The sequence below is a fragment of the Argiope bruennichi genome, chromosome 11, assembly GCF_947563725.1.
Source record: "Argiope bruennichi chromosome 11, qqArgBrue1.1, whole genome shotgun sequence".
Taxonomy (NCBI): domain Eukaryota; kingdom Metazoa; phylum Arthropoda; class Arachnida; order Araneae; family Araneidae; genus Argiope; species Argiope bruennichi.
In genome coordinates, this window is record NC_079161.1 from 63,575,075 (window position 1) to 63,596,613 (window position 21,539).

The 21,539-nt window shown below is 25.5% G+C and overlaps 1 protein-coding gene across 1 annotated transcript in view; it reads left to right on the plus strand.

The window, feature by feature from the left end:
• The window catches only part of LOC129957167 (plexin domain-containing protein 2-like), a 30,652-nt gene extending 10,289 nt beyond the window's left edge, over nt 1–20,363 (plus strand). The window contains exons 2-14 of the mRNA XM_056069348.1: nt 2,210–2,373; nt 2,455–2,598; nt 3,685–3,754; nt 6,678–6,800; nt 6,903–6,956; nt 8,788–8,852; nt 9,149–9,239; nt 11,034–11,129; nt 13,710–13,852; nt 15,599–15,638; nt 16,201–16,371; nt 16,962–17,104; nt 17,922–20,363. Of these exons, the coding sequence (XP_055925323.1) occupies nt 2,210–2,373; nt 2,455–2,598; nt 3,685–3,754; nt 6,678–6,800; nt 6,903–6,956; nt 8,788–8,852; nt 9,149–9,239; nt 11,034–11,129; nt 13,710–13,852; nt 15,599–15,638; nt 16,201–16,371; nt 16,962–17,104; nt 17,922–17,996 (1,379 nt within the window). The 3' untranslated portion in view covers nt 17,997–20,363. The remainder of the gene's footprint in view (nt 1–2,209; nt 2,374–2,454; nt 2,599–3,684; nt 3,755–6,677; nt 6,801–6,902; nt 6,957–8,787; nt 8,853–9,148; nt 9,240–11,033; nt 11,130–13,709; nt 13,853–15,598; nt 15,639–16,200; nt 16,372–16,961; nt 17,105–17,921) is intronic.
• Nucleotides 20,364–21,539: the final 1,176 nt, after the last annotated feature.

Below are 21,539 nucleotides of genomic sequence, written 5' to 3' on the forward strand. Positions count from 1 at the left end.
TGAAACTGACATTGAAAAAGTGGTCGTTTATCTGGTAATGTTAGATATTACAATTTTTCATTTAATCAAGCTCAGATATTTTGCATTAATTTTTAGTAGGATATATCTAAAGTGCATATTTTATATTTAAAAATCGAATTCTTTCAAACCGATAATTAAACTTTATAGCTTTTGAATAATACTTTTTGGAGCCTTTCAGTTAAATCAAAATATTTTTAATTACGAAAAAATAACCTGCTAGTTTCAATTACATGTAGTTGGTACATTCATTTTGTCTCAATATGAAAATATTGACACCTTGAGATAAAAAGAGAATCATTAGAAAAAAATATATAGTATTTTGTATTTATTGAGTCTTATGATTTATTTATTTATATTTGCTAGAATTCATGATTTGTTCTTCTTATAAGATTTGTTATACTGGATGTTCCTAAAGGGTTCCATTTAGGTTATCTTTGTTAGCAAGTCAAACATATAGAAAAGTCACTTTTATTGATAAGTATGGATCACAGATTCAAAGGATTGCCATTACTAGTGAATTTCAGTGCATTTAGTAAATGAAAAAAGATGCGTTAAATAAAGTTGCAAATGATTGTGTTCCAAATTTTTTATGCATCAGAAACTGGAATTTTCAAATTTTGTTTTCAGATTATTTCATTTATCTTGGTTAGATTTATTTTCAAAACTAGAATGTTTTTCAATAATAAAATGCCAAATCTGATATCTAGAAAAATTCAATTACAATCTGGAAAAAAAAAAAAAAATGTTTCCAAAAGCAAAACTTTATTTTGCCTCCCATTATTCAAGATGGCAACATTGCCCACATTTTCTAATTACAAACAATTATGTATAATTAATTTTTTGTAGATTTTTTTTAAAAAACTTTTTTTGTAAATTTTTTATCTCTTTCATATACAAAATAAACTCTTAATTGAAGAATCAAAATGTTCTTTCCTATAACTTACACTGTCATTTCTCTAAAATGATCTTTCTGTAGTTTTGTAAAATTTTCAACTGATTTATTTCTATTTAGTCGTGGTTTTCTATTTCAACACAATGCTAAAATTGAAGGAAATGTAAAATAAAATTATATTTTAATAATGCCATAAGTATCAAATTTATTAATTTCAAATTTTTAAGGTTATAAAATTCTGCAAATTGGACTATTATCATGAATGGAAAGTAAAAGCGCCAGCTATGAATAGTGCAAAAATAAGAATTATATTGATAAGTTTGCATTTAATTGTCTTATGCATGTAATTTTTTAATTACATAAAAATTCCCTTGATCTAAACTATGATCTCACATTTTAAAATATGCTAAATAATGAATTTCAGGATTCATCTGATAGTAATGTAAAACTGGATGATATCTGAATTTCCTTTCCATTTTTGCTTATACTTGTCATATACTTCATATAAAAACTGAAATTTATTTAGTGTATTTAAATTAATCAATATTTGTTGAAATGTATTAAGCGAAATTTTCCAGTTTGAATGTTTTAAAAACTGAGGTTGGACACTTTCTATTGTTATAAATTTGTAATGTTGCAGTTAGTTCCATCGTAGGAAAGACAGTTTTATTGGCAGCTTTGACGAATGCTAAATGGTTGATGGATTAATGACCCTCGAGTTTGGCGATGAATTTGGCCGAGGGTTCGAGAATCATCGCGAATTTTGGTGACAGAACCATTGAGACGTGAAGTAAGACGATTCTTCTATAAAATTATGTGCTCAAGCTCAAGCTATTTATGAGTTGAATGTATAATCGAGTCCATAGTGAATCGGCAATCGTGTTCAGCTTAAGTGAGTAGACAATAAAGAATAGCAGACGTTTGAAGGGGCATGAATAATTGGGTGAAGTCTCTCTTAATGCGGCGCTCTGTCTGAGTGTTTTATACTGCACGGTTTTTTACTCCCGATTAGTTACTTGTGCGCTGCTGTTTATTGCCTGTTTAAGTGTGTTGTTGTCTGTGTATTTGTGTCATTGTGTTGAATAAATGTCATTCATTGTTATTAAGCTTGTCAGATTTTTCACCATACACCGAATGCGTTGACTTGTAGTGAATGCCTATCATAAATCAAATTTACCAATTGTGAAATTTTTCGTATTCAAATTGCAATGCAGTACTTGATTATTTAATTAATTATTTCATAGTAAAGGTCATAAAAGTTTGTGGTGACTGACTTTTCTTATTTTCTTTTTCCAGCTAAGTTTGAGAAAAATCTAAAGTCTTCAGATTTGAAGCAAAAATTGGCCAAAGCAGAAGCCCTTAGAATGGAGGGTAGTCCAGAATCTGAAAAGGAACAGGAAGAAACTGAACCTATATCAGTATTGGGGATTACAGTGCCACCAGAATTAATCAATAACACAGTGAGTTTATATTATTTAATCATGTTACTTTTCTTACTTACTAAATGAACATTCTAAATAAGGTTTTTATTTTTTTTTCAGGTTGTGAAAGATCATCACACTTATTATAACTCTACATTTTATTCAAACCCTAATGAAGGCAAGCAATTTTGGGTAGATTTAGATTCTCCTTCTAGTCATGCTAATATCCATGAAATGTTATCTAATTCTCATAGGCAAGCTACAGTAAGTGTTCTTATTGAGTAAATTTAAGAATGCTATTCCCTTTAATTTTGACAATTGCCATATTGTTAAGAAATTTTTAAACCTAATAAATTGGATCTTATTCTTATGCGCATGTCCAGTTGATCAATCATTATCTTTTTTATTTAATAGAATTTGTATATGTGGTTTTTAATGCAGCTGAAATTTAGAGTTTTGGAATGCAAAATGAATTATTAGCTTAGGATTAGACTGATAAAATTTTGATAATATAAAATGAATTATGAAATTTGTGGTCCTTCCCTGAATATTCTCTTGATATTTGTTATACAAAGTAAGGGAAGTGAAGCTTTTTAAGTAAAAATTCTTATTGGTGAACTTTTAGCTTAACTGCATAGCCTTGATGAAATTTTGTCTTAGCTGTGTGCCTTTGGCAAACATGATATGTAGTAACTTTGACAATTGTGTATTAACCACAAGTATGCATTAATACACAAGTACCCATTTCTTTTATATATTTCTACTTTGACGAAAATTGGATTTTCAGTTTGCAGAATCTACTCAACAATTTTGTTTCATAGAATGATTAATTTTCAAAGAATGTTTTGTTTTTCCAACTTAAAGAAATTGCTGTTTAAAGAAAATTTATAAAAATAGTAATATTTTCTTTTATTTCAATGAATATGTTATTATTATAATGGAAACTAATTTCTGTCACAAACTAGTTGCTTGTTTTTTTAAATTTGGTATTAATTGTGTTAAAGTTTATTTTTCATAAAATTACTTAATTTTTCTTAAAAATTTTGTAAATAGTTTGTTTTTGATGTAACGTAAAAAGAAGTCTTTGATATAGCTTTAAAAAAAATTTCCCTTTGGGCATTATTTTATTTTTAATTTTATAGTATTGAAAAATTTTATATTTTTACATATTTTTACTTGGTAGATTTTAAAAATTATGTTCATTTTTCCTCTTCAGAGCATTTTTAAAATCTTGTTTAGAGTTTTAAATAAATCTTGGCCTGCAGTAAATAAAATTTTATTTTGCTATGTTTGTCATTTTTCTCACAGAATTATGTAAAATCTCTTAATTGCATCTTGAAAAAATTTCAGACTGTAGAACTGTCTTTCGATTTTCCGTTTTATGGACATCTTTTGAGGAATATCACTATAGCAACTGGAGGTATATACTTTTTTTCATTAACTTTCTTTCACAACAAATTTGTTGCATATGCACTGTGTTTTGAAATAGAGCTGTATTGCTTTATATATTCAAATTTTAATAAATTTTTTGACAAATTTAATTAAGTATATATTGTTAATCCCCAAATTTTTTTACTGAAACATGGCTTTTCTTTTCTTTATGCAATTAAAAGTAAATGAATACAAGAAAGATATGAAAAAATGTATCATTTGGAAATGTTTTTTTTAAATTCTGAAAGACTGATTAATTAATAATTTTTATTATGTTAATTAATAAATTTTGTAGTAATAATTATTACTTCGATGATTTAATATGAAGAAAATATTTTGAAGAATGTCTGGTATTAACAATTAGCTTATTTATTGCTTTTTCATGATTGTTCTTTCATCCTATTGCTTCTTTCAAAGAACATTATGCAATTTGTGCAGATGTTAAGAATTTGTTCAGCTGCAGGGCATTAGTCATTTGGAAGATTTTGAATGACTTTTTATTACTGTGTGAATGCAAAATGATCTGCTATCTGTAAAAGCTGTTCGCCCACCAAGAAATATTAATTTTTTTTCTCCCATTTATGTGAATTTTTATCATTTTTGTTTGAATTACATGTCTTCCTCTGATTTTACAAATTTTTCATCATTATTTTAAATGTTTAGAACAAGTGTTTTTGAATTAGCCCTCTTAAATTGATAATATGGTTTTTTTGTAGATAAATTATTGATTCTTTTGAGGTAAATTTTATCTTTATAATTTTATCAATGATTTGTCCTGTTAATCTTATAAATTTTTCTTATTAGCCTGTAAAAAAATGATCAAATTATTATGATCTTTTTGTATTTTTTAAAACCATTCTAATAATTTGTGAAAGTTAATTTGTTTTATATTTTTAATTATTTTCATTAATTTATGTTTAAATTTTTATTACTCATTAGTCATTGTATTATTCTGTGTTTGTGGTTTAGTTAGATTATATGAAATGCAGTTGAAAAAAATTGGTATGTTTAGAAAATTTGCATAAGATAGTAAAATAAACTTTGTCATCTTACTTGACTAGCTATACAGTTTCATTTCTTATTCTTATCATTTATGATATTTATAATGGATTATGCATTATATTTAGATGATGCTTAATTTAGGAAGTTTACAATTTTGAAATAAAGGCTAAAATTGTGAGAACCTTTCAGAAAAAGTGCATTTTTGAGATTTGATGGCTCATAACAGCAATTTTATTTTTTAAATATACTATAAAGTTATGCATCATTTTAAAGGTAATTTAATTAAATAATTTTAGACTGTATTTTGTATTGGAATAAAAATTATAAGTGGAGAAAAAGGAAACATAGAAGTAATGGTATATATAAAAATTCTCACTTATTGCAGTTAATGCTTAATTGTTTAACCTTTAGCATCAATTAAATCTTGCAACACCAAAGTCATTGGAGTTCAGCAATGGTTTTAGTTCCTCAGCTGGTATTATAAGATGCCCTGATTGGTTTATTGCTTCAATACTAATTGGGGTTTATGACTGAGTTGCTTCTATATAATAAGTTTTGTTTTAGCCTTCTCCATATATTTTTGATTAGACTAAGATCTGGACTATTCCTGTAGTGTAATGTGATTGTCTTGAAATCAATTTTTTTTTTTTTTTTTTTTTTTTTATATACAATGGCAGTATGACATGGAGCTGAATCTTGTTGAAATATTAATTCATTATCTATAAAAAGATTACTGACAGAGGGCAACAATTTTGGAACAAATATTTCATTTATGTATTTTTGGCCATTTAAATTTCTTGCTGTCGCACAAATTTTGACTGCACCTGCTGCTATCATACATCTCCAGATCCTATTACTAATTGGACAATCAGAATGAAGTTCTCCTCCTCATGTATTCTTTGCCACTGTCACCAAATAATAAAATTTTGATATGATCATTTCAAATCGCATAATTCATTGTTTTACTGTCCAATTAAATTTTTTTTTCCCTCTGGTTTAATTTTTTTAATCTTTTTTCAAATGTAAAAATAGCTGGGTTTTTTTTTTTTTTTCCCATGGAATTTTTTTATTTAGATTAGATTTCTGCAATCTGTAATAAATAGTTCCTGTGCCTTGCATTGCATTTTGATGTTTCATCTTGTATTCTCCCATGTCATTTTCTCCTATCGTGTTTTAATTATTCTATTGTTGCTTGGTGCTGTGATAGAATAATTAATGCTTTTTCTTTACTTTATTAATTTGGTTTTGTAGTTACTGAGTTTCCTTATACTCCTTCAAAAATTTAAAAATATTAATTTTAATTAGATTTCCATCAATTCAATTCTTTCAAATTTAATAACTTATATAACTTATAATTAATAACTTATTCTTGCAGTATAAAATTTTATGCCATTTTGGAGGGGTACTGGTGTCTAATCGACTATCTCTGTTATTTCTTTCCTTTTTTACACTTTCACAATGGCAATTACAAATAAATATGAATTAGGGACCTCTTCTCTTCTTCAAAATATGGTATCAAGTTTTGAATTCTGCTAATAAAATAATGCTAATTATTTGCTCTTTAAGCTATCTCTCGCATATACTACATTTAAAAAAAAAACTATTTCTAATTAGTTGAAGCAAGGTATGCTTCTTTCTTATGGTTATTTTGCTATTATAACTTTTAAAACAATAATGCTAAGGGAACATAATTTGAGAAATTGCCTTTTCAACAAAATTATCTTTAAAATGATATATAGCTCTCTAGTGTTATTGTAAATACCACTGCTGTTATGAGACATTAATTCTCCATGATGCATTTTTTCCAAATGGTTTCCACAATTTTGGCCTCTATTTTGCCTTAAAATTCTTGCATTCATTGTATAAAAAATCATTCTGAATTTAAATAATCATGTACTGTTATTTAACAGGTTTCTTATATATGGGAGATTACTTGCACAACTGGATTGCTGCTACGCAGTATGTGGCTCCTCTAATGGCTAATTTTGATACCAGTCAATCGCCGGAATCTGTGATCAAGTATGCTGATAATGGTTAGTGTTATTATTAATTTAAGATTGTCATTATTGTATCAGCAAAATGTTTGTTGGTATGAATTTTATTTTTAGATAATTAATATGGTGTATTTTTGACAGGAACTGCTTTTACTACTGAATGGAAAAATGTTTACATCCAAGATCATATGAATGGTATGTATAGCTGTTTCAGTTTTACAACGAACAGTTTTATAGTTTTCATCTATAGTATTTTGTATATCAATGCTAATGAATGTGAAGAATAATGGGAAGAAATGATTTTCAAATTTAATTGAATTATATTTTATTAAAATTAAATTTTCATTGTGTAATAAGAATTTCTTTATATTTTTTCCTAGTCAAAAATGTGATAGATTAATTTTTAAATCATTCAGAATTAATAAGGAAAAGGCAAGAATATACATAATTCTCAGCTGTACAATTTAGGATTATAGGTTATTTAAAATTTTCAGAAGTTGCATATAACTTTAATTTTTTATTTGATTTTGTGTACGAAAGTGTATTGTTTAGTGTATTATTCACATTTTGAGTTACTACGCCACATCAGTGTGTATTTTTAAAATCGTATGCTTATACTGTGTTACAAGTCTTGTGTTGAAATTTCTAACCATTTGAGTTTGTGATTATTCATTTCTAATCGTAGCATTCATAAGCTTCATTACTATTTTAAATATCATTACTTTCTGAAGCAGCAACAACAGAAGAAAAAGATTTATTTATATGCGAATTATTGCCATATGTTACCAAGTTAATTTTCAATATCCTTTTCCTTATATATCATTTAACTGCAAATTGAGTCTCTTCTTATCTATTTTCAACACTTTTTTAGCGTTATTTTTATTAATAAATTTAAAACTTTCCTTCCTTTTGTTATTTCTGACACTTTATTTTTTGTTTTATGGTTTATTTCAAATAATTAAGTTTTTACAGTACATATTAAATATTTTCTGAAAAAGTTTCAGAATTTCATTGAAGTCAGCTAGCCTGTAACATTTATTAAAACAAGATGTGAATTTATAATTTTTATTATTATACATTTTTTAGAAACACATTTTAGGCAGTATTTGCACATCCTGTTTTCATTTTGATTTTCTGTTGGACTAAACAACATGGCTTTCTTTTCCAGAGCAACCTGACTAAAATATTTTATGTAACCATTTTCTGTTAACCTCATGAAATAATATAGATTTATCATATATATAAATACTGAAAATTATAATAATTATTATATATTAAAACATACAATTATTATTATATTAATAGCAATGACTGGACCATCTTGTTAAAAAAATATCACCTGCTTAAAAATAAGAATAACCATTCATTGAAAATATTTGTTATCTAATGTTTATAAGCTTGCATACTAACTGTCAATTCCATCATGCAACATATAATTATGAAAATATCATTCAATATGCTCATTGTTAATATATGCTTATCAAATTTTACTATTCCATGTGTAGTAGTGGTGACTTTAAAAGAGTTTTATTTTTAAATTGAGTTATTTTAATTAGATTTTTAATTGAAAATAAATGTAAATTTAAAATTCTTTTTTCAATAATTTAGTGGCATGTTATTATGCAAAAAATATTCTAGATCAATCTTCACAAAATTACACTACAATAACTTACATTGTTTTGCTTACTACATTTGCACACTTATACCATATGGTAATATTAAATATATTTTGTGTGTGCACTTTTTTGCTGTTATATAATTAAGATTAAATATTGAAAAATTATATATAATGTGACAGATCAAAACTAAAACTTCACTATTTTGTTTCAAATTAAATGTTCAGATCTCCTTTTTAATAATTTTAACTTTATTTTAATTTTTAGGTTACAGTTTATTTTAAAAGTACTTAAAGTTTGAAAAGTACTTATATTGATCCGAATTTTGTGCGATTTATTCTTGTTCTAGGTGAAGTTACATTGTGTTAAGAGGAAAAATAAATATTTCATCTCGCTTTTGTTTGTTTCAGATGGCAGTTTTACATTCCAAACAACTTTGCTTAAGAATGGAGATATCGTGTTTGCATATAAAGATGTAAGTTTTGCTGCTTATTTTAATAATAATAAAATATGAGATGATGATGGTAAAGTAAAAATTTGTCTGAAATTGCTTTAAAAATTATTCAAATGTTGAGTAGCATATTTCATCTTCTTAAAATTATTTTTAATGTTTTTTAAATTTTATTTTTAATTTTAATTTTTAATAATTTTTTAATTAATGTTTCTAGTGCATGAAATTTCGAAATAATATTAAAGAACTTTTACCTGTTTTGATTATGTTTTTTTTAATGTCTTTCTTTTAAATGGGGATATATTATTATTTATGTTTAGATTCCCTATCCAATTGCCAACATTTCTGATGTTCGTCATCCAGTCAAAATAGGTATATCTGATGCATATATTTTGGAACGATCCCTTTTCTGTAAGTATGTGTGAAGCACTTGTTATTCCATTCACTTATTATAATTATATTTTTTATGAAAATATTTTATTTTGACATGCAATAGAGGTTCTAGATCTTTTTATTGTGGTATTAAATACATAGTAGACAACTATTTCATTTTGAAATTTTTTTCAAGTGTATGTGATAAAAGATTTTACTTTTTAAAAACATTTCAAAAGGTATTCTTTCTCTGTTTATTAGTTCAATTTTATAAAAATTTCAAACTATTTTGCCTGAAATACAAAATATTTTATGGATTTATCTATTACAAAATCAAATTACTTACTTACTCTGACTTTAACTAATGTTTTAAAGCCTGAATTAGTTTGAAATATTTAAGCATATACCTATAATAAGTTTTAAGTTAGAAAGAATATTTTAAATATTACTTATGATGAAATTGCTAGAAATACTTTATTTCATGTTTCTTTCACAATTTTGTGTTAAAGTGTGTCAGTAATGTGTAAATTTCTGTAGTAAATAAATTAAGATTTTATTTTAACATGATTATAAAAATTATATATATATATTTTCGAAGAAATAAAGTTATTTGGAAATAAATTTTTAATGTAAAGTTTTTTATTAATAATAATAAAATTTTGGAAATGTAGGAATTTTTTTATTTGTATAACATAAAATTGATTAATATTTTAATTCAAGCTGAAATTAAAAGTTGTTTTAAAAGCATCTTTGCATTGTAAACATAACAATATCAAAAAAGAAAATAATAATTTTGAAATTTCTCCTGTCTTTAAAAGAACTTGAAGCAACAATGAGTCTATTAACATCTGAACAAAAGAATTTTAAATTAATGAAAAGAAGCTATATTTGAGCGCAATAATTATTCAATTTCCAAATTTCAGAAATCTCTTTCAAAATATCTTTAAATGAAGATCAGTGGATCTTCTGTTCTTTGCATTGTGGTATTAGTGTTTTTAGATATTTCAAATCAATAATAAAATGAATTTTATTTATGGGTCATTCATTTCTATGTAAGTATATTTTTATCATTTAGACATGATGAAGTTTTGCACAATATATTTTCATTTCAATTATTGATTCATTTTGGTCCCAATAATGTTAAAATCTCTCCTATCTATCATATTACTTTTTTTTTTTTCAGAATTTATTTTTCTGTGTCTTTATGTATGAAATTTCATTTGTTACTCCTGGCTACAATTGAATCCAAACAAGAAAGTTTATTTTATAGCCACCATGTGCAAATCTCATCTAAAATATTTCATACAGTTTAGCAGACTATGCCATAGTAATGCTACACATTTTTTATATATATTTTGATATTGATGCACTTTAACTGTTGGTTAATTTGTAAGAAAATTGCAAATATAAGGGATGGATAATTTTATTTAACCTGTGAACAATTTTTATTCTCATATATTTTATTAACCTACTCTACAAGATATATAATTACAAAATTAATGCAACTGTCAATAATTACTTCTTTTTTTTTTCTTTTTTTTAAGTTTCTACATGAAGCTTTGAATCAAAGTATCCCATAGAAATATTGATAGTTGTTCATGGTTTTTATTTATTTATTTATATGTTTGAAAACAACTTAGAGTTTTTTCTGCAAATTTTGGTGTCATTGCTGACAAAAATACTGATTCATTAATTGTTTTTCGGTTTCAATTCTCTCTTGCTACTGGTATAAATTTTAAAAAAAAAAAAAAAATAAGCCACATTTTTTTATTTGAAAAAAAAAGTTTTGGGTTAAAAATTTATGTTCTGATTGTACTTTTCTATCTAATATAGTTGTTAGAAGAAAGACCATCTATGAATATCACAGAATAGACATGTTAAAAAGAGCAGTTTCCAACAATACAGCCATTCATTTTACTGCCTTACCAAGTGAGTGTTTTCACTCTTTTTTTACTTTTATGTTCAGATGATCAAATTATATTCTCTTTCCAAAGAGTGTAGGCATGCATGTGCTTTCCACTGAAAATATATGCAGAATTCAGTGCATACTTTGTTCTCGTATCTCTACTAGTATTAAAAGAGTGTGTCTATCTGTGTATGAATATTTGTATTCTATAAATAAATCCAATCGACTCAGTTATGGTCATTCTAAATTAATTTCTTCTAAATCATATTTTAAAACGGAACTTATCTGATTGAATTAATCTAAAATTCTCATATTCTTTCACTCTTTTTTTTTTTTTTTTTCCCTCCCTTACAAAAAAAGGGCCAAGAATTTTTCTTTTTCAGCTCAAATTATTTATTAATAAAAATTTTAAATATCTCTTTGCCTCTATCATATAAAGCCCTTTGGCCCAATTAAAAATAAATAGAAAAGTATTTATCTCCAATAATTACAAATGGTATAACTGCCCTATAAAAGAGGTTATTAAAATTCATTTGAAACAAAAATTGCAGGGCTTGATACTGTAAATTAACTAAATATACCAGTCATTGTATTGATTGATAAAGTTTATTAAATATGCCAGTCATTGTATTGATTGATAAAATTAATTAAATATGCCAGTCATTGTATTGATTGATAAAATTAATTAAATATGGAAGTCATTGTATAGATAAGAAATGTAGTAAACAGTAATGAGAGGGGCAGAATATCTAACTCTTAATACTGTCATATGACTCATGTCACTAATTAGAAGGCTAGTCTGAAAAGGGGGGGGAGAAATGGAGGAATGTGCAACACAAAAAAAGGTCTGATAAGAGAATATTAAATGTAAATGACATAATCATTTCACTGGCATTAAACATTTCTAAAAATTCTTAGATATTCATAGAGAATTGGGTCCGAAAAATTATTTTAGAAGAACTTATAAAAAAAATATTCTTTGCTTAGAAACATGGACTGTCACAAAAATAAGGAGATAAATTTGATAAAAATTAGCGTGTGTAAAGCTTCAGAAGAAATTAAACAAAATGGACTTGTGGAGATAACTAATTTTTTTCCGTATCTTAATTATCTAAATGCTATAAGTACTTTCTTTAAATTCATTAAATAGGATTTTGATTGGATGAATTAGATTCATGAATATTTATGTAAATCTACTTTTACTAATTTTCAGTAATTTTTAATCACTTTTTTTTTTTTTTTTTTTTGTATGGACATTTCACTGATTCCTTATACGGATATTTCATCAACTTAAAATTGGCACTGGGCAATATTAAAAAAATGAGTTTATTCATTAAAGTTGAAGCATTGTTTTTTCTTAAAAAATTAGCATATCATAATTTTTTCCCATTTTGCTTTTTGTATATCTCTTTTGTCAATTATGTTTTAATAATGCGATGAATGTTTTCAGATTTATAGAGCTTTTTGCTACTTTAAATTCCATTTATATTTAACTTTTCATTTTTGCACTTTTACATCTTTGCTGTAACGTTTTATAAAGACAAAAGTTTGTTTGCTTTTTTTTTTTTTTTTTTTCTGTTTTTTTTAGTACATCAATTAATATTTTTAGAAAATACTACAATTCGATTATTTCTGTGTGATCTGTAATCCATTCTTTTATGTGTTGTCATTAAAAACTTTGAATGCTATAAAAAGTTAGTTGAAAATCTCATAATGTATAAATTTTACTTAGAACAAGTATTTTATATATGTTATTAGAGAGACTTAACTGTTCAAATTTGAAGAAACTTAATGGTATTTCTTACCTTTACTTATTTTTCTTTAAAGCTAAAATATTTTCATAATTAAAACTTTCCTTCAACTAAGTGCACAAAATTATAAAACCAGATTTTTACGATCATACTAAAGGGTGGCCTCCAAAATCTATCATTAAGTCAAAAAGCCTTTCAGAATTAGGAAGGTTTGGTTTGAAAATTTGATCATCCAATCCATGCTAATTTCCTTTTAATCTAAATTAATTGTGATAATAATTCACTGTACCATTTAAAATCAGAAGTCACTAAATGTATGGTGCAAGCTTGTGATATTCTTTGACAGAACATTTATTATTGTTGTTATTCTGAAGTTGGCTCAGGATAATCAGCAGAAATGAATGAAAAAAGAAAAGCAGAATGGCATAATATAGAATTACAATGGATGATCAGCTTTTTATTGTCATTTGACTTGTATGTCTTTTTTTGAAATTAAGATACTCCATTATATCATTGCAGGGCATTTACCAAAGAAATTAGTCCATGCTGGGGTTCACTGTTTAAAAGTGCGAGGAAGGGAGATTGGAAGGGGAATTTACTCAATGAATTTCCATAGAGTAGAGGAATTGTGAATAAACACTCTAAATGAATGGATGGAAAAGGTGGAATGAATTAGTGTTGTCACTTCAATTCATGTTGTATGTGATTATAATTGCTTGGGTTAAAACTGTTTTTAAGATTAAGCAGTCATTATTCTGAACTTAAATGAAAAAAATATATATAACTTCGGAAAATTACTATTATAAAATAAAGAAAGTGTCAGTGTACGATTTGTGTAAATACTTTTTCCAGCTTGTCCTGGTTACAAAGATTGCAACTCATGTCAAGCTGCAGATCCCAAAATGGAATGCAGTTGGTGTGAAGCACTCAAAAGGTGTTCTGACGGTATAGATCGAGAGAGACAGAATTGGATATCCTCTGGATGTGTGCTTAAGGTAAAGAGTAGGCAATTTTATATTATTTTCTTTACATGATAATATTAATAGTGGAACATACTCTATGCCCAAATACTTTAATGAAATGCATACAAAAATTAATTAAAATTCTTTGTAGGATATATTATTATATTTATATAATTAACTAAATTTGTAGATATAATGATCAGATATTGCAGACATAAAAGGATTTTTCATCAAAAATAATTTGAAATATTTATATTTGTCTTTAATAAATTTAGAGCATTTTATAAGATAATAAAAATTTTACCACTTTAAATTTAAAAAAGTTTTTTGAAACATAAAATTTAAAATAAGCTAATATTATATTATAATTATTTTTCAAATATTAAATCCTTTTTGAAAACGTTTTTTTTTTTTTTTTTTTTTTTTTTTTGTGAACTGTAAATTGGAAAACTTTGCAAATTTTTGAAGGAAAAAAAATGAGGGAGATGACATTTAGTTCTGCTCTAAGTTCCTGCATGAAGCATTAAAGGTGACAATTATTTCATTGCCTAGAGGAGACATTTAGTGAATAGCCTTTTTTGCATATTGTAACTTTTACAAATTGTTAACAATTTGTAATGAATAATTTTGTTTTCAACTTGTTGAATAAGTGTTTCTGGCACTTAGTTTGTTATTTGAATAGTCCAGTCAAATCCTTAAAAATAAAAATAAAGTGTCTCCTGTGATGAAACTGAGATACCAATCTTTATTGATCAGTTGTTTTCAAGTATCTCCACAGCAAATGAAATTGGGGGGAGGGAAGCTCTTAAATGAAACAGCAATTCAAGAATTGACTATAAAAACAGATATTAATTTGCTTTTGTAATTTCTTTTACATGACATGTCTGATGAATATGATGAAATGTTGAAAGTCGTTGTGACCCAGGAGATGAATGATCTACTTCAAAACTAAAACTTGGATTATTTCTTGGATTAGAAGCTCCAAGGGGAAAGGAATAGTAAACATTTTGTTGATAAATTCACTCAGTTGAAGACAGGAAGTTTTTAGTACCACATTCTTCACTCGAATGACAAAAGAACCTTTTACTTCACAAACATACTTGATGACATTTTGTGCAAAATTATGCAATACAATGAAATTGGTGGGAAATTTACCTTTTCTGATCAAAATTTTAAACATTTTTTTAAACTTTGAGATTTGTAAATTTTAAATATCTCTATTCTTCAAAGAAATATATTTTTGCCTTTTCTTCTTTAAGATAAAGTTATTACCAATATGTACAGTTTTTCGTAGGTAAAAAAAAATTCATACGTGTTTTTTTTTAGAGTTTGAGCCAGTTTTAAACTGATTGGCTGAATAGTTTCTTTTCCTGATTAACTTTGATATGTTACTAAAGAAGGTTAAAATAATGATCAAAACTAATTATTTTGGTGGAGTTATATATATATATACACACATTGCTATTTTATAAAGAAGTTGAAAAAAAAGAGAGAGGAATGTAATAAAGTTGTCCCAACTTTTTGCCTTTTAAAATAATACTTCTCATTGTTTTTTTAACTTTATTTGTACATAAACATGGCACCGTGATATTTATTTCACATGCTTCATTGCTATATAATTAAATGTACATTTTAAAAATAAAATGCATAGGGACTAATCAGCTCTTAAGAATTATTTTTCTATGTTTCTGACTTGATATTTAAGTATCCTCTTCTTTTTTTTTTTCCTTCTATTTAATGGAGAAAATTGTTTCAAAATTTTTTTATTATTATTTTTAGAAAGACAACACATGTCCTGCTGAATCAGGCTTGCCTATTGGTAATTATGCCATTATAGTTTTTATTTAAAATGCTATTTTGCTATGAAAAGTTGTTTTCTATTTTAAACTTAAAATATGAGAGATACTTTTTTTTTCTTTTATACTGTTAGAATCATATATTTATTGCTTAAGATTGTTATTCAGTTTGCATTTTGAAAGTTAAAGGATGCACGAAATCAAAAATTTAAGAGATTTTGAAGGAAAAATTAAATGTAAAAAGAAATAAGTTGATTCAGAATTTCTATCTCATTATTAAACTTTTAAACTTTATTCTTTCTTAGTTTTTGAGATTATTTCAATTAAAAATTTATAATATACTTAAACCATCTACCTTTGAATCTAATATAGTTCCTTTCATTGTTTAATCGCATTTTTCCAAATTGAAACACATGCTTTTATCTAATAATTAGTTTAGAAATAATCTATTAAGCCTTCATTAGACATTCTATATATATTTCTAAATGAACTGTATTTCACCATATTATTTTATTTTGCACTGAAATCTTTTTTGTTCTAATAAATTTCATTTTGCTTTAAACTTCTTTTTTTAAAAAACATCAGATCACTCTACCATTTCTGATAAAGGATCGCTTGACAAAGGTATAACACCAAAGTCGTTTGCTAAATCAACTTCTAAATATGGTCCTTCTTCACCTTATAACATGGATGCTACCTACAGTGTTACAGATCCGTCGAATAATGAAATTGGTGGTCCTGCACATTATGTTCAAGGTACAATACTTCATTTCTTCACTTTTGCTCTTGACTTGTTTGTATTTCATTATAAAATTTGTTTATAAGTGCAGGTAATATAAAATATGATCTGTGAAAAAATATAATATAGATTTGGCTTCGTTTTCTCTCAAAATACTTGAAATTCATCTTGACATTCATGTGTAAATTATATATATATATATATATATATATATATATATATATATACTTTATGTATTTTTTATTGGACTGAATATATAATTTTTTTTTCTCTTTAATCTTTACACGTTATTTATTTAATCAGCACCATTATCTATCCTTTTTGTGTAGAAACAAATAGATTTGTCAAAGTTCAAAATATGATTGATTCTAATGCTAAAAATGTTTAAATTTTGACATCAAAATTTAATGTTAAGAAATACGCAATAAAAAATTTTATATCAGTATGATATTTTTTCAATATTCTCTTTTTATTTACTTTAATGCTGCTATAGGCTGACTAAAGACTCTAAGGTAATCATTTTCTTTTCTTGAAAAATTTGAAATGCATAATGGCTGATTAACTTTAAGTTATTATTGTATTCTAAAGGTTTATGATTTTTCTATAGAAGAGGTAAATAGCAGTAGTGGAGTGAGCACAGGTGCCATTGTCACTATTGTTGTATTTCTGGCTGCTTTGATCGGAGCAGGCTTATGGGTAGGCTATGCCTACAAATTCCCTCAAACACCTTCTGGACAATTCCTCATCAAGGTAATATGGTTTTGATATTGTTATTTTGATGAACCCTTTATAATCTTCTCAATCCTAATAGTCATTGTTTCACTTTCATGGCTAAACGAAATGCAATGTTATGTTAAGTATGTTATATAACATCATGGAGATGTTGATAAATCCATTACATTTTCTTGATTAAAATAATATTTGCTACTTATAGTCAGTTACTTGCAACAAAACAGTTCTAAATAAACCATCATTTCAAGCTCTACTCTTTTTGTCTTTGATCTAAAGTGCTCTACTATCATCCCATTTCCTTATTTCAGTTCCTCATATTCCTCTGCCTTTAGCCTTTCACTAAAGGTTTTATATTAGTGGTAGGAGAAAGTTTGTAAATCTGATATATTGTCAGGGGTTATCCCAGTCAGTATATGTTCCCAAATTCATTATAAGAACAGAATTTAGTTTTGTTCATCATTATTGATGTTCTGCATATTGAAATTCTATTTAAAATGGTAGTAGTTTAATTTTATGGAGCATTAAGATTCACAAAATCACTTTTTATATTATTTGTAGGGATATAGAAGAACCTACAGTTTAGTACAAAGGTTATCATTAACTTCAGAATCACTTAAATATATGTAGTGATAAAAGGATTGAACTAAAGTGCAAAACATATTTAAGATGATGATGTTCCTTGATAATGACTTATTAATTATGGGAAAAAGAGTGGAAATACTTATTAATTTTATTATCTATTTCTTATGATTGTTGTCATTTTAATTCTGAAAATTTTTAAGTTTAATATGTTCCATTATTATTTTATGTATCGTATCTTTTTTATACATTCCAGTACCGTCCAAGCCAGTGGACATTCAAATCGAAGGAGGACAACAATTCTGTTTCCAGCAACTCACGCCATTTGTGAAAAGTGAAAGAATCTGCAAAGTGGCTCTTTTGAAAAAAAAGTCATTGAAAGGCTCATTGCTCTTTTTGCCATCATACTAAGGAGGTTTTTTAATTCTCAAGACACAGTTTAATGGTTTTAGATTGTGTGACATTAGATCATGAAAGGATTCTTTGTCCTTATGAGTACATTATTTTGTTTTGTATAGTGTATAACAATTTTATGATATGTTGTTACTTGTCATAGTTTAATTGTGCATTTAATTATATTCCACAATTATATATAAACTCAGATTTTATATTTTTACATGTAATATATATACACTGTGAAGTTCAATCAAAAGTTTTTATTGCAATGAAATATATTTATTTGTTGTGTGTTTTGAGGGCTTTTGAAAGGCTTTATGTATGTAAAATTCAATATGTATTTTAGTTTCTTTTTAGATGCATTTATCTAAATTTTGGAGTATTCAGGGTGATTTAAGATGCTTATCTTTAAAAATATAAAAAGTTTTAATATATAATCATTAATGATTTTTAGCATTTAGACAAAATGTTGTTTTTATCTGAGTATCTGATTCATTCTTTTTAATAGTTTTTTTTATCAATTGCATGCTATTTTATATATTGTTTCCTTATCAGCATCGAGGCAGTTATTGTTTTAAATGTCTAAGTGACTGAAAATAAGCTCATGAAAACTTTTAATATCCTGGAAATGTTTTTATACTTTGTTTACAGTAAGCTAATTTTTTTTAAAAATTTAACATTCATTGTTGAAATTTTAATCATAAAATAGTAGATTTATTTTTAGAAAAAAAAGCTCTAAAAGTACTTTATATATTTTTAATATAAAAATATATACTACTAAGGTCTAATTTAGCTATTTTGTATCATTCAGCTGTTTATCATTATTATATATACCAATTTATTCTTAGTTCTAATTTTTTGTACATTGCTTTGTAATCTATAACCTAATTTTGAACTGAGTCCAGTATAGTTTAAAGCAGCATTCTGACTTTTAAAAAAAGGCAACTTTTTGTTTTGTTTAATATTTTTTTTGTTATGTATATTATTTATATACTGCAGGTAATATAAATTCAACTGATGTAAGCTAAGTTTCTTTAAAAATAATTCTTATCTCATTTATTTATAATAATGAATCATTCATTTATATAAATGAATAGTATAATTGTATAATATTTATGTTTTTATTGAAAATTTTCATTCTCCGGATATTTGAAATATATTTATCTTAAATAAGCCATTTAAACACTTTTTGAAATCTTTTTTCAAAATACTCGCTGAAAGGCTTATTTAACAAAAAGTACAAATTCAAGGAGTTTACAGAGTTTTATCTCCCAGTTGTACTTATTTCTAATTTAATGTATTTTACAAATTTTGTTAACATTGCTTGAATGATTTTGCTTATTTTTCAAGAATAAGTTTACTCTGAAGCCTTTGCTCTTTAAAAAGATATTAAATGCATAATCATTCATGTCATTGTTGCGAGGAACCATTTAAGTTGTCAGTACAGCAAAAATTATGAAAGATGATATTCCACCCAAATAAATAGGCCTAAATAGGATCCTAATGTATTTTTTTAAAAAATTCAATTTATCTGAATATTATACAGTTTTTAATATCAATATTTTAAGTCATAAAACTATATATTTTAAATAAAAATTGTTTAATCTCATGAAAAAAAAAAGTTTTTATAATACTTGGCCATGAAAGAACATATACCATTCACCCATGAATGATGTAATATGTTCTATTGTATCATTCACGTTTTGGCCTCTTGAAGCTTTCAACTTAAGTTGTTATTCATGATAGTTAAAGTTATGTGTTCTACATTTAAAATTAGTTAATTTTATACCATCTGCATATATTTTCTTCCCTTAACCCATTGTTCTACGCCCTAGTATTCTTAACTTGTTGCTCAAGACCTTTTACAAAAAATAAAACTAATTATTACAATTAATAACAGATATATACCTTTATAAAGTTAAAAGTACAGTCAACCTTATAATTGTATAAATAAGGTTTAAAACCTTAATTAAAGCTGAAAAAAAAAGCTATTGAAATTAATTATAAATAAAGGCCTCATTATTTTTTTTACTACATGGTTTAGATTAAAAAAGTAGTGTTTAATATAATTTCATTATTATTTTTATTTCAGTATTGGAAAATAGTTTCTTTAACATGCAATGAAATTTACTGTAATATCAGTGTGATATTTTTTTTTTTAATCCACAAATTGTTTAGCTCATTATTGTTATGTATTCTAATTATATTTCATTCGTTTTTTTTTTCCAGTCTTTACAAATTGCATTTTAATCCATAAAAAGATCTGAATCATATATATTCATGAATAAATGTTATTATTTTCAAAGTTTTAAATTCTCTCTTATGACAGAAACTGATTCTAGTCTTTTACTTTCTATTTAGTTTTTCATGTCTTTCTAAAGTTTCAATAAATTTATATACTTTTCACTGTTGTCTTTTTATTTCACTGAACATTCACCACATTATTAAAACAATTTTTTTACTTATATCTGTAAACATTGACCTACTAGGTGCATTAGGGTTACTTCTTAATTTCTACATTGTTTCTATTCTCCATGTGTTTTAGTACTTTAATTTAACAGTATATATACAATTTCTCAAATCGAATATGGATGTATACAATATTTTTGAATCACAATTTTTTTTTTTTTTTTTTTTTTTTTTTTCTATGAAGCTTATTTTTCAAAATGGTTTGTATAGAAATAGGGTACTGGCACATTGTCCACTTTGGATGACTGAACTGCTTTATCACACTGCAATTACTCTAATTTTTTTGTAACCTTTGATGATTTTTATTTACTTTATATTTGTATTTCTTTATCATTGGTATTTCTCTAAGTTTTTCAAAAATCTTTTGACATTTAATTTAAAGCTTATCACATTCTGAAATAAATCTATGTTAATAATTTATTAATTTAGAATCGATTTATTACAGAAGCTAAAAATATTTTATTTTACATTAATGGGATTTTTTTTTTTTTTTCATTTGTTAGGAGTTATTTCACCTTCTTCACTTTCATAACCTTTAATATTAGCTTGAGCAAAAACATTTTTAAATCATTTCAACTTATTTTCATTTTGACAAATATCAAAAATAATATGAAGATGTTTCCATTGTTCTTGTTTAGATGAAACGCATACAATAAAATCATCGGAATAGCTAGAAACAAAATGAATTCTGTATTATATAAATAATATAATCATCGAAGAATAATTAGTAATCATAACAAAAAGCATTTTTGGTCCTTTAATTTTTCACTGTTTCTCATCAATGGAATATCGCTGGTTGTTTGGAAGGAACATACACTATGGCTTCTTAATTTCAAACGAACCTCATTTAAAATAATAAATTCGACATTCAGTGTAGTTCCTTTATAATGCCGTTACTTTTATCAAAGCATAAACAGATATTGTGAAGAGGCAAAAAGAAAGAAAAAGAGAGGGGGGGGTGAAACAGAAGCAGTTCAAGACTTAAAGCCATTATATATCCTTTTGACTT